Source organism: Lepus europaeus, chromosome 1 (assembly GCF_033115175.1).
Source record: "Lepus europaeus isolate LE1 chromosome 1, mLepTim1.pri, whole genome shotgun sequence".
In the NCBI taxonomy this organism is placed as follows: domain Eukaryota; kingdom Metazoa; phylum Chordata; class Mammalia; order Lagomorpha; family Leporidae; genus Lepus; species Lepus europaeus.
Genome location: NC_084827.1, coordinates 150,662,036 through 150,675,620, shown reverse-complemented (window position 1 = coordinate 150,675,620; position 13,585 = coordinate 150,662,036). Strand labels below are relative to the sequence as shown.

At 38.7% G+C, this 13,585-nt stretch overlaps 1 protein-coding gene across 1 annotated transcript in view; it reads left to right on the top strand.

The window, feature by feature from the left end:
• Positions 1–695: 695 nt before the first annotated feature.
• The window catches only part of DYTN (dystrotelin), a gene marked incomplete at its 5' end in the record, with an annotated part of 72,823 nt that continues 59,933 nt past the window's right edge, over positions 696–13,585 (top strand). The window contains 2 exons of the mRNA XM_062201576.1: positions 696–708; positions 8,786–8,860. Of these exons, the coding sequence (XP_062057560.1) occupies positions 696–708; positions 8,786–8,860 (88 nt within the window). The remainder of the gene's footprint in view (positions 709–8,785; positions 8,861–13,585) is intronic.

Below are 13,585 nucleotides of genomic sequence, written 5' to 3'. Positions count from 1 at the left end.
GTGTACAGCTTATGGATTACAATGGCTTCCACCTCCCATAACTTCCCTCCCACCCGCAACCCTCCCCTTTCCCGCTCCTTTTCCCCTTCCATTCACATCAAGATTCATTTTCAATTCTCTTTATATACAGAAGATCAATTTTGTATACAGTAAGTAAAGATTTCAACAGTTTGCACGCACATAGAAACACAAAGTGAAACATACTGTTTGAGTACTAGTTATAGCATTAAATCACAATGTACAGCACATTAAGGACAGAGATCCCACATGAGGAGCAAGTGCACAGTGACACCTGATGTTGACCCAACAAATTGACACTCTAGTTTATGGCACCAGTAACCACCCTAGGCTCTCATCATGAGTTGCCAAGGCTATGGAAGCCTTCCAAGTTTGCCGACTCTGATCATATTTAGACAAGGTCATAAAAGACAGGGTGAGGATAGTAACCAATGATCCTAAGAGTGGCATTAACCAGGTCTGAACAATTATACAGCATTAAGTGGGGCAGAGGACCATGAGTACACACAGGTTGGGAGTAGAGCCATTGGTGGTAGAGTAGAGGTTATGATTACGAAGGAATGAGGCCCAAGTGCACTAGAAAGGGTCTAGAACAAAGGACAGAGTCATTATTAGAGGAGCTAAGAAAGGTGCTGTCTAAGCTACAATTAAGTTTTCTGATTGAGAGGCAAATAGAACCTGACAGAAAGGGCTTGATAATAATCTGTTGGGCTTTAGGCCTTGTAAGTTAAGAGGCCCAGACGTATCTATCTCTTCACATGGGGTACATCCTAAGGGAGGTGTGAACCTCCTGGGGGAAGGCACCCTATTGACTTTCATTACAGTTCTGCCTGCAATGTTGCTGACCCTACTTGGCCGTCCCCTCAGCTGCAGTGGTCACTTTGGAAGTTGGGCTGACTGAAGGACTTTTCAGCTTAGAGCCAATAAGATCTGTGGCTCTGACCTGGGCATCCTTCGCCTCCAGGGCAGGTCCATTTCCAGTGATCCACCTCTTGGCAGAGCTGCCAGGGCTCTTCACAAGCTGACTTCTGCTGAAGCCCAGGCTTACCACATTGAAAGCCACTGCAGTGGACTGGCCTGTTGGGTCTCCTTGAGGGCAGATCACTGTACAGATCAGCCATTAATAGGCCTGCCACCCATTGCTTCTGATGCCGAGCTTTCTTTTCCTCCTGGTTTGTGTTAAAGCAGACGAGAGGATGCCAGTCAAGGGAGCGCCCAAGTCCCATCTCTAATCTTCGGTGGCCTGAACTAAAAGTCTATAGTCACAGGCATGTTCTGTAGTAGTTTTTCTTTTTCTTTTTTTAATTTTTGACAGGCAGAGTGGACAGTAGAGGGAGACAGAGAGAAAGGTCTTCCTTTTTGCCGTTGGTTCACCCTCCAATGGCCGCCACGGTAGGCGCGCTGCGGCCGGTGCACCGCGCTGTTCCGATGGCAGGAGCCAGGTGCTAATCCTGGTCTCCCATGGGGTGCAGGGCCCAAGGACTTGGGCCATCCTCCACTGCACTCCCTGGCCACAGCAGAGAGCTGGCCTGGAAGAGGGGCAACCAGGACAGGATCGGTGCCCCGACTGGGACTAGAACCCGGTGTGCCGGCGCCGCAAGGTGGAGGATTAGCCTGTTAAGCCGCGGCGCCGGCCACTGTAGTAGTTTTTCTAAGGTAGACAATGCCCATGAGGAAAATTATATTCTCACTTTAAAACTTTCTTTCCCTTTGGTCTGAAAGGGAGGTTTTTTCTACTTACTGTTTACTGTGCTGATGGCCAAGTAAATCTAGTTATGAGATTATTATTTAAGCTCTTATTTTGGCTATGCTATTACAGAAAAATGTTAGCCATCTCTTTTATAAGGTCTAAAGATTAAATTGTGTGTCCTACAGATTCCTTCATAATAGAATTAGTTTCCTACCTTGAAGAGAATAGAGAAATGAAAGAACAAGTTGGGCTTAGAATAGAGAAATGAGGGAGCAAGTCCTAGATCGCTTGCTGACAATAGCAATATCACATGAATACTTAGCAAACCGTTTCAACCACTAGATAACAACTTAAGAAAACATTTACCAGAAGGTCCAATGCCTTCTATAATTTTTTTTTTGACAGAGTGGATGGAGAGAGAGATAGAGAGAAAGGTCTTCCTTTTTGCCGTTGGTTCGCCCTCCAATGGCCGCCGCGGTAGGCGCGCTGCGGCCGGTGCACCGCGCTGATCCGATGGCAGGAGCCAGGTGCTTCTCCTGGTCTCCAAAAAAAAATGTTTTTAGTTTCTTTCTACCAACAAGTATAAAACATATGATGCAGAGATTCAGGTCACACGAATTAAAATGTATCTTTGATTAATTTTAGCAGCTTAAATTTATGGACAATCTTATCTATAAGCCAATTAAAATAAAACTCTTAAAAAATTTTCCCATGTGGACATACAATATGTACACACATATAACATAATAGACCAATATAGCAATTTTAATAATAGCTTTTAAAATCTTAAACTCTTTTTGTAAATTGCCAATTGATTTGAATTGCTTTTTGTTTTTAGTAACCTCAGTTAACCATAATTTCTCACAGTTGGTACTGTTAATACATTATTGGCTTCATCTGTTTACAGAGACATCCCAAAGTACTGAATACAATAGACATGGCTGGAAAATGTCCATAGGAACCTATAGGAGGACAGCTAAACACAGAACCAACAACGCTTTAGTTTTATGAGCAGCAAATCATATATAACTGTGGATGACAAAAGACTTTAAGTTGCCAGGTTTAAAATTATAAACTCATCAACAAGTAAGAGGCACTTGCTTACTTCACAGTATTTTTGAAAGCACCTGTAGGATTCTGCAAGTATTTAACCCTTTAGGCCTCTGGGGCTTTCTCATTAAGATAACTATCATGTCTAGTAACACAAGATCATTAGACTTTTTAACTCTCAAACATTTGTATTAATAGCATTTTCCATTATAGAAACTTAAAGTCTGGTACCACATCACATCTTGACAGTACTTCTAATATAATCCAAATACCCTGATTAGTTGGTGTCTCTATAAGATGAGAGACATAGGTCCTTTGATTTTTTTAGTTGGGCCCAAACTGGAAAAACCAAAGTCGAAGATTTACTGGAAATTTTAGAGTCCAGATTGTTTGAAACTTTGATTTTTTGAATGCCTGTCAAGAATGCCAAGAAGGCTCAAAATCCAAAATATCTGGTTGAAATAAGATTCCTTAAGATCATGACATAACATAGACCAAATTTGATCATTGTTACAAGGTGATTATTCAAATCTTTGAAAATAAGCACATACTTAAATAACCCATAGCTCTTAATAAAAATTCAGCTGTTTTTGAACAATTAGAATTTAACAGACATCAAGAGAACATAATAGATTACTATAACACATTGCTTTAACAGAGCATCAGATTTTAATTCTGTTTCAAAGAGAAATTGAGCTTCCTGTGATATTTTGTTGTGAGGTTTCCTTCCTTTACCTTCTTTCATATTGATGACCGTGTTTCTGTGTGTAACACATCTTTTAGCATCTTTTGCAGGGCAGGACGAGTGGCAACAAATTCTTTCAATTTCTGTTTGCTATGAAAAGTCTTTATTTCACCTTCATTCACAAGTGAGAGCTTTGCAGGATATAATATTCTGGGCTGGCAGTTTTTCTCTCTTAGTACCTGGGCTATGTCTCGCCATTCCCTCCTAGCTTGTAGGGTTTCTGATGAGAAGTCAGCTGTGAGTCTAATTGGAGATCCCCTGAGAGTAATCTGACGTTTCTCTCTTGCACATTTTCGAATCTTTTCTTTATGTTTCACTGTGGTGAGTTTGATTACAACATGTTGTGATGAGGATCTCTTTTGGTCATGTTTACTAGGGGTTCTCTGAGCTTCCTGTAGTAGGATGTCTCTGTCCTTCTCCAGACTCAGGAAGTTCTCTGCAAGTATCTCACTAAAAAGGCCTTCTAATCCTTTCTCTCTCTCCATGCCTTCAGGAACTCCTAGAACCCGAATGTTGTTTTTTTTAATAGTATGCTGTAGATTCCCAACAATATTTTTTAGATTTCTAATTTCCTCTTCTTTTCTTTGGTTTGACTGTATACTTTCCTGTTCTCTGTCTTCTAAGTCCGATATTCTCTCTTCTACTTCACCCATTGTTTTTAAGGCTCTCTAATGTGTTTGTCATTTGATCTATTGAATTCTTCATTTCATTATGATTTCTCGTCACTATCACAGTTTCTTGTTCTACTAGTTGTTTCATTTCATTTTGATTCCTCCTTAATATTTCATTTTCATGAGAGAGATTTTCTATCTTGTCCATTAAGGATTTCTGTAGTTCAAGAATTTGTTTTTGAGAACTTCTTAATGTTCTTATCAATTTTTTGAGATCCGCTTCTTGCATTTCTTCTATCTCCTCATCTTCATAATCTTGAATTAGGGTGTCTTTTTCATTTGGGGGCGTCATAGTGTCTTCCTTGTTCTTGTTCCCTTGTGTTTGTTGTTTGGCATATTGGAGATATTCTTTGGATTCTTCACTGTGGTGTTTTTTCTTGTTATACTATGACTCTAGATTAAGTGGACTGTCTGCTTTTGATGGAGCCTTAGAGGCTTGAGATGGGTGTGGCCTGAGAGCTCTCTTTGGTTCCTCAGGGTTGAGGTGTGCCAAAGGTGACACTCCCAGGTTAGGCGTGGTAAATCTCTTTCTTTCTTTCTTTCTTTCTTTCTTTCTTTCTTTCTTTCTTTCTTTCTTTCTTTCTTTTTTTTTTTGATTCAAAAGGGAAGTAATTCCACACAGCTTAACAGAATTGGAGGTAGTTAGCAGGCGAATGATATACCCACAGGAGCCAGATTGGAAGCTCTTTCCCAAGGACCACACAGGGAATCTGTGCTGCCCTCAGTGTGGGCTCAAATTCTCCTGCAGTCTCCCACTGGGTTGCCAAATTAGATCCTAATCTCTTGTTATTTCACACACACACACACACACACACACCCAAGAGTGGTTTTTCTACTAGGCTGAGGGCTGGTGCAGACCTGAGGTCACCCTGCTTATGACGTATGTCCAAAATGGCACCTGCTCTTTGTCTTGCTCGCCTTTGAGAGGTGAGAGGAGAGAGAGAAACTCATGTCCGTATTGGTCACTTTTTTTTTCTCTCTGTCTCTTCTAGTTAGCCTGGTGAACTTTTCCCCACGGAGTTTCAAACCTCGTTCCCTCTAGTCTCCTCTTTCCACTTGCCTGCTGGTGTCTCGGGCTATTGGGGTTCGGCTCACCTCGCATTCCAGCGCTGGTGTGTTGAGTCTGCCATTGGTGTCCTGAACCATGGGCTCCCATGCTCTCCATGCAGGTCCACTGTGAATCACTAGTTCCGAAAGAGTTTCTTCCTCTGCTGTTTCTTCCCCTACTCTTCCTTGAACCTCCAGTATCTCCACTTTTATTAAACTGTCTCTCCACGGACTATCAGTGTGCTCCCTTCCTATTCCGCCATCTTGCCCTACTAGTTTTATTTTTTAATAGAAAGCATTTATTTAATAAATATAAATTTTAAAAATACAACTTTTGGATTATAGCAGTTCTTCCCTTATAACCACACTCCCACCCGCAAACCATCCCCCAATGTGTTATTTACCTGATTTGGGTTATATATTCACAATGATACACTCACTGATGGTCTACACCAGCACCATATACTACTCATGGAAGTGGAAGAATTGGAATTAATACTATTAGAATTTCATGGAGTCAGATGAGGAGGAGGTTGTTCACCAGATGAAGGGTAAAAGGATATGCTGTGGCTAAGGGAACATGTGCCTTCTGAGAAGGACTCCACATCAGATACCACCAGGATGCCCCCACTTCCTGAACCCTCAACCTCTTCCTCTCGTCTGGACACAATATCCTTACCCATGCATGTGCCATGCATCTTTCCTGCCTTTGAAAACCAAGTTCAATTTTGTGTGTGTTTCTGGCTATTCCTCTCTCCTTTTCTCTTCAGATTAAATAGTTTGAAAAAGTTGTCTTTTTTATGTTTTATCTTCACCTTACATTCATTGCTCAAACCTTTGCATTTTAATTTTGACCCCCTGACTCCACTGTAACTGCTCTTGAGAAGATATTCGATAATCAAGTTAATCATAAAACCTAGAGGCTATTTTTAGCCCATAGTTAATCTTCTCATGACTTCCAGGTATTGAACCACTAACACCTCTCTCCTTTCTGAAAACTAGCTTCCCACCATTGCTTTCCCATGATTTATTTGACTCCACCTTCTCACTCTTTCTCTTGGGTTTCTCTTCTTCCTCTGTTATTTAGATAATTATTTTCCTTGGGGTTCTGTTAGCCTTAATTAAGTCTCAAGCTTCTGTTAGCTTAGTTTTCTCCTCACCAAATACCTATATGATTTTATTAATTTACATTATATTACCCACATCCAACACCAAAGACTTAAATATCTGTCTCAGGCTAAATGGAAATCCTGACTTCCAGATGCACAATAGAAAGTTGAGGACCTTTTCAGAACTCTAAACAGCTCCAGCTTCATATTTTCAAAAACAGAGCTGTCAATAAGGTAGTCATCTTTCTGAGCATTTAAAATATGGCTATTTTGAATTGAGATGTGCTGAAAGCATGAGACATCAAATGTCAAATAATTGATCTTTTAAATTATTAATTTTTATTAATAAGGCAGCTCATTAATAATTTTACATTGATTATAGAATAATATTTTGACGTCTCTAATAATATTAGGGGAAAATAATGAGAATACACTATTGAAATAAAGTATAGGGCATTAGGGTCACTGCTGTCACCTTCACACTTGCATAAAGAGCAGAGTCTCCTTGACAGGTCATGTCAGCCCTCCATGAAATCTGTCTTGGGCAATTGGAGTTGGACCATGGAAACAGAATTGAGGCTTATTTCCTGTTGCTATTTTTGAAATCTAAACACACACAGTATGAATACTTAAAAGGAGGAAATGATGATATCAGAATTTGAAAAAGATCTGATTGTCTTTCTAGATAATCCATAGTTGGCTGGATCCAGGACAATGGCTCTAGAATTAATAAACTGCTTCTTTTTTCTTTTTAAAGATAAAAGCTATTCATTTATTTATTTGGAATTATTTATTTATTATTATTTGAAGGAGTAACAGAGAAAGAGAGATAGAGAGAGAAAGAGAGATAGAGAGAGAGAGATCTTCCATCCACTGGTTCTCTCCCCAGATGGCTACATCAGCCAACGCTGGGCCAGGCTGAAGCCAGGAGCTTCATCCAGGTCACCCATGTGGTGTGGTAGCAGGGGCCCAAATACTTGAACTGTGTTCTGTTGTTTTTTCCAGGCTATTAGCAGGGAGCTGGATTGAAAGTGGAACAGCCAGGACATGAACTGGCATCCACATGGGATGCCGGCATTGCAGGCAGTGGCTTAACCTGCTATGTCACAACATCAGGCCCCTAGAATTAATAAACTCTTTTTACCAGTAATGTTTAAATTTAATGTGCATCAAATTTATCTTAAGATCCTGCAAAACTCGGGATTCTGTGTATCACCTCTGGAGTTGAAGACTTGTTACAGTTTGGTTAGAAATTCTTTTTCTATTAAGTTCTGAGGTGATGCTGAGGCTGCTCATTCTGAAACCATGCTTTGAGGACCACTACTCTATAGCAACAATAATGACTGAGAATAGATCATTTTCAGTGTCTAAGATAAACTAAACAATTAATGTGTATGCTCTTGTAAAGTTTTATTGAATGACATTACAGATAATCAAATAAAAGGGAAGAGCTACTCTGTAGGTTTTTTTTTTTCTAGATATGAAGACTGATCATTTCAGACTCAGGCAACAAAAAGTTATGTTGTAAGGCAATGAAAATACCCTTTGAGGAATGTATTATAATCCCTGTTTATCTGATGAAGACACTGAAGTTCAAACCCTAGACTAATTTCCCCAGAGGAAAATGAAATAGAACTAAGCATGTGGGCTCCGGAGTTCTCTCCTACTCCCAATTATGGGAAAGGGCAAATATCCTCTCAGTGCCTGATGAGTGCTCAGAAATACTAACCTTTGTGTCAGTGATGTTTAGTGGTCATAACACTCAAAAGGAGGTTTATTAATAATTTTTTGTGATTATAAAATAACATATACTCTTAATGGAAAATATAGGATATATTGACAGGTGGAAAGAAAATAGTTACCAACATTAATAATTTGAGGCCTCAGAGATGTGCTAACAATTTGGTGGGTGTTACTAGAGGTTAAGCTTCACAATGTAGGGATTTTTATTTGTTTAGTTAACAGCTATATTTCAGGGGCTTAAAATCATGCCCAGGTCATATATAACAGCTTGATTCATATGTGCTAAACTCGTGAGTGGATGGATAGCTCTTGGGGTGTTTTTATATATGCATAAATACAAGTGTGCACATATAACTAGACAAGTTAAGAAAATTGAACTTTTGTTCTCTATATAGCTTTTTGTCATATTATATTATTATAGCTGTTGCCTTCTTTTCTAAAAATTGGTGGACTGATGAAGGAGTGTTCCCCACTTTTTGGTGAACTCCTCCATTTAACAGATTTGTAGAGTTGTGCCTCAGGTCACCCATAGTTCAGGAATTCTGTAAGCCTGTTATTATTTGTTTCCAGGAAGAAAGGAGCGTCGTAGACCTTAACTTACTCACCTGAAAAATAAAGTAGGGATACATGATCCTTAGGATTCCTTTCTAGGATGTGGGATTTATATGATGAGATGGTCCTTTATCCATGATACTTCTTGTTTTCTTTACAGATGCTCTGAATAACATTGAGAATTCCATTTATAGAACAGCCTTCAAGTTACGATCAGTGCAAACTCTGTGTCAGTGTAAGTACAGGCTCTCTTGAAACACTTCAAAAATCTCCCCTAATATGTGCTACGATATTCATGGAGAAAACGAACTCATGCAAGTGACGTCTGGGCTCTGCAAGGCTGGACTTGCACATTCAGCTCATGTGAAACAGAGAAAATGTCATGGGCGTAGGGAGCAGGGTGCCCACTGTGTGTGTTCCATACAGAACACATTGGCTTCGTTGACTGGAGAAAATGACTGTGGATGAAAAGGATTTGTTCTTATATTTTCCCTAATTGGCTTCTAGCAAGATTTCTTGATTTCATTTTAAGGATACCAATATTGACACAAAACAAAATGACCACAAAAAAAATTTGTTTAGAATCTATATTTGTAGATTTAAGCATGAAAATGTAAAATTCCTTCTACCTCATGAGATTTCATTTCCAATTGCACTTCTTATCTATATCTAACATGCAAAAAAAGTAGGTTCAAATGAATATTCTATGAGCTGTACATTATAACACAAACTCAAGAATTCCCTGAGAATTGTTCACTTGCGTTTATGTCTGATTGAATACTATAATTTCTTTTATTACACTGTTATTTAGACAAAACAAAGTATAAAGAGTAAAAATATTTATCTTATAAACATTACCCAAAATGAAATGTTATATCTTAGCTGTGAAAAACAACAGGCATTTAGTATATCTAAAGTTATTGATTTCTCTTGTATATATGATATCTCTACTGAAGGTTAAATTTTTAAATATGTTTCCTTTCACCTAATAATTTATATAGATCAGTGGTTATCCAACTGTGCTTCACAAAGCATGCATGCTGTGAGATAAAAAGGATAGCAAGGTGGGAAGAAATATAGGCACAGCAGAAATACTCAAAAACCATGTCCTCAGTACGAACAACTATATTTCCCCACTTACTATACTGAGCTTCTATATCAAGTTCCTTTTTAATTTATGACGATAAGGGGAAAATGTAGAGCATTGCTCTAAACAAATAAACCCACTTGTAGCTAATGTTTATTATCCCAGGAATAAATAAAACACAAAATGTATGTGCTAAAAATTTACCTCCAATTATGCTATTTTCCTGAAGAACTCCAATTAAAGAAAATTACCCTTAAATGTTCTTTAAACCTGTAGCAGTAATGCCTGGATATGTACAATAGTGTAATTTAAAGATAATGTTTTTAGACATTTTATTATCCCTGGCATCAGAAATGGTGAATATAAATAATACTCTGAAGAAATGTTAACAATGCACAAAATCAGTGGTTGAGAATTCTGCCTAAAAAATGTATCCAAATAAACATATGAAAACAAAAGGTCCCAAACACTGAGATCAAGTGTAACATGAGTTACCAGTAACAAGACCTAAAGAACAGAGCTATATAAATCTTGTGGTAAAAGATTTCTGGTTTGCTACAATACAGAACTCAAGGCAAAAAATGAAGCTTGTGTTCAGAATGCCAGTTGGGGTGACAAGTGCTGTGACTGAATGAAGATAAAAAAAGTCTACAGTCTCTATCACCTGTGCTAGGTTTTTAATTAAGTCACATTCCCAAAATCTTGTTCTCTATTCCTTTTTTTTTTTTTTTGACAGGCAGAGTTAGACAGTGAGTGAGAGAGAGACAGAGAGAAAGGTCTTCTTTCCGTTGGTTTACCCCCCAGATGGCTGCTACGGCCAGTGCGCTGCGCCGATCCAAAGCCAGGAGCCAGGCTTCCTCCTGGTCTCCCACACGGGTGCAGGGCCCAAGCACTTGGGCCATCCTCCACTGGCTTCCTGGGGCACAGCAGAGAGCTGGACTGGAAGAGGAACAACTGGGACAGAATCCGGCACCCCAACCGGGACTAGAACCTGGGGTGCCGGTGCCGTAGGTGGAGGATTGGCCAAATGAGCCATGGTGCGGGCCATGTTCTCTATTCCTTGAGCTTTCCCCTTAAATGCAATATCAGAGAACAAATAAAATTTTTTATTGTACTTGCTAGATTACTTATCTGTGGATGAAGTATAAGACCTTATACTTTCATAGGTTGAAGACTTTAACTCCTGTTGCTGTGGCTGTTCTTGACACCTCAAGTGCTCAGATGGTACAAATGGGAGTTTATTAATTTTCTCTGTCATTGTCTGTCTGCAAGAAACCATAGGCTTAGCTTTGTTTCATTTTTCTTTCAATTCATTGCCTTGTAAATTTGTTAGGAGAAGATGGTAAAAAAATCTATATAAGAAATAAACTATTATTTTTCTTAGTAACTCTAGTTTTATTAAAAGCCTTCCCTAGTTAATAATAGGAATGAAACCAAGATTTAAAAAATGGGATTTTACTGAGGCAAAAAATGGGCCCTAATATATGTGATAATTTAGATACTGCTTTTGTAAAGATGGATTTTTTCACTGTGGAAATTGCATAACAAAATATTTCTCCTGAAGCTGGGCTGCAGAAAGGAAAAATTGTGTTTAAACATGATAGGCAAATATTCTCAATCCACTTATAACAGAGCACAAAAATATTTTTCCAGCTTTTAACTATGGTGTCCTAACTTCCTTGATTGACTTACTTTTCAGAGTTCTCACTTCTCCTTTTAACTTCAGTCTATAAAATAATATCCTAAAAATATACTGGTGATAATATTACCATTATTCTTTATCAACAAGTAGACTTTTCCAAAATAAAAGTCACTGTCAGAATGGTAATACCTGATACTACACAAAAGATATATGTCTAATATTAATCTTATTTAGTTCTCTTTAAAGAAAATAGCTGTCAGGAATCTGTGCTTCCATTGAGGACTGCACAGATCCTTTGTGTGGTGCATGAAGATGAGAGTTGAGTGTTGTACCCACAGTGGGTGAAACTCAGGCATTGATCACCTTGGAGGAAAGGAGGTGAGAGTATAATTGTACCAATAGAGGAGATCATACCCTCCCCCCTGATGACAACAGAGATCTACAACACCCAACTTGAGTGTTATCCTGGGTATTTTCTCCACCATGGAGCACTGACCAGAGCTCCCTGGCCACACCCAGCACAGGACTCTGGGTATTGAGAGAGCAGACACTCCACCAAGTGACAAAGGCATAGTTCAAAGATAAAATCCATCAGAGGAGAAAACCAACAAGTATTTCTACAAATGCCAAAAGATAAACACAGAAATTCAAGAAAGAAGATTAACAAGACAACATGACCACCACTGCCAAAAGGAACACAACAACACTGCAGTATTGTACTGAGAGGACAAACAGATTGATGAAATGCCAGAAAAGGAATTAAAAAGATTTATCATAGTATTACTCAGAAGTAATGAGAAGCAAATTCACAGGTTAAGATATCCATACATGATATGCAGGAAACACTTTCCCATGAAATGGAGATTCTAAAGAGAAATCAAAATGAAAAATTGGAAATGAAATTTCAATATTTCTAATAAAAATACAGTGGAAAGCCTTAACAACAGACTTGGTGAGGCAAAGAAAGAGTAACCAAGCTACAAGACAACTCTTTGGAAATATGTCAGTCAGACCAAAAAGAAGAAGAAAGAGAAGGAGAAATTAGGAAAATTAGAAACAATATTTGAGATTTATGGGATACCATCAAACAACCTAAATATAGGTCTCAGGAGTTCCTGTAGGTGTTGAAGGACAGAATGGATTAGAAGGCCTATTCAATGAAATAATTACATAAAACTTCCCTTATTTGGAGAAAGAATGGGATGTCCAAGTACATGAGGCACACAGAACTCCTAGTAGACAGGACCAGAAAAGACTTTCACCATGGCATATTGTAGTCAAACATTCAACACTAAAACATAAAGAAAAGATTCTAAAATGTGTATGAGAGAAAAAACAGATTACTTTCAGAGGATCTCCAATTAGAGTCACAGCTGACCTATCATCAGACACCCTACAGGCTAGGAGAGAATGGAGATACATAGCCCAGTCTTAAGAGAAAAAAAAAGTCAACCCTGAAAAACTCTCATTTATGAATGAATGGGAAATAACAACCTTCCATAACAAATAGAAATTGAAAAGACTTGTCAGCACTGGTCCAGTCTTACAAATGATGCTTAAGGATATGCTACACACAGAAACACAGAAAGGTAATCATCATTATGAAAGAATATGAAGGCAGAAAATCTCCCAGTAAAATTACAAAAGAAATACAAAGCAAACAATAGGGATACTAAAATCATATCATGCATCTTTTCTGACCAAAATGAAGTGAAGCTTAAAATTAACAACTCAAGAATCTCTAGAAAATATTCAAAGACATAGAGACTGAAAACATTCTCCTGAATATCCAGATCATAGAATAAATCAAATGGGAAATACAAAAATTTCTGGAAACAAATAAAGATGACAATACAACATATCAAAATATATGAGGGAGACAGTGCTGTGGCATAGCAGGTAAAGCCACTGCCGGCAGTGCCAGCATCCCATATGTGCACCAGTTTGAGTCTCATCTGCTCCACTTCCAATCCAGCTCTTTGTATGGCCTGGGAAAGCAGTCGAAGATGGCCCAAGTCCTTGGGCCCCTGCACCGACATGGGAGACCTGGAAGAAGCTCCTGGCTCCTGGCTTTGGATGGGCACAGCTCCAGCCATTGCAGCCAGTTGGGGAGTGAACCAGAGGATGGAAGAACTCTTTCTCTGCCTCTCCTTCTCTCTCTGACTCTCAAGTAACTCTGACTTTCAAATAAATAAAAAATCTTTAAAATAAGAAAAATGGGATACAGCAAA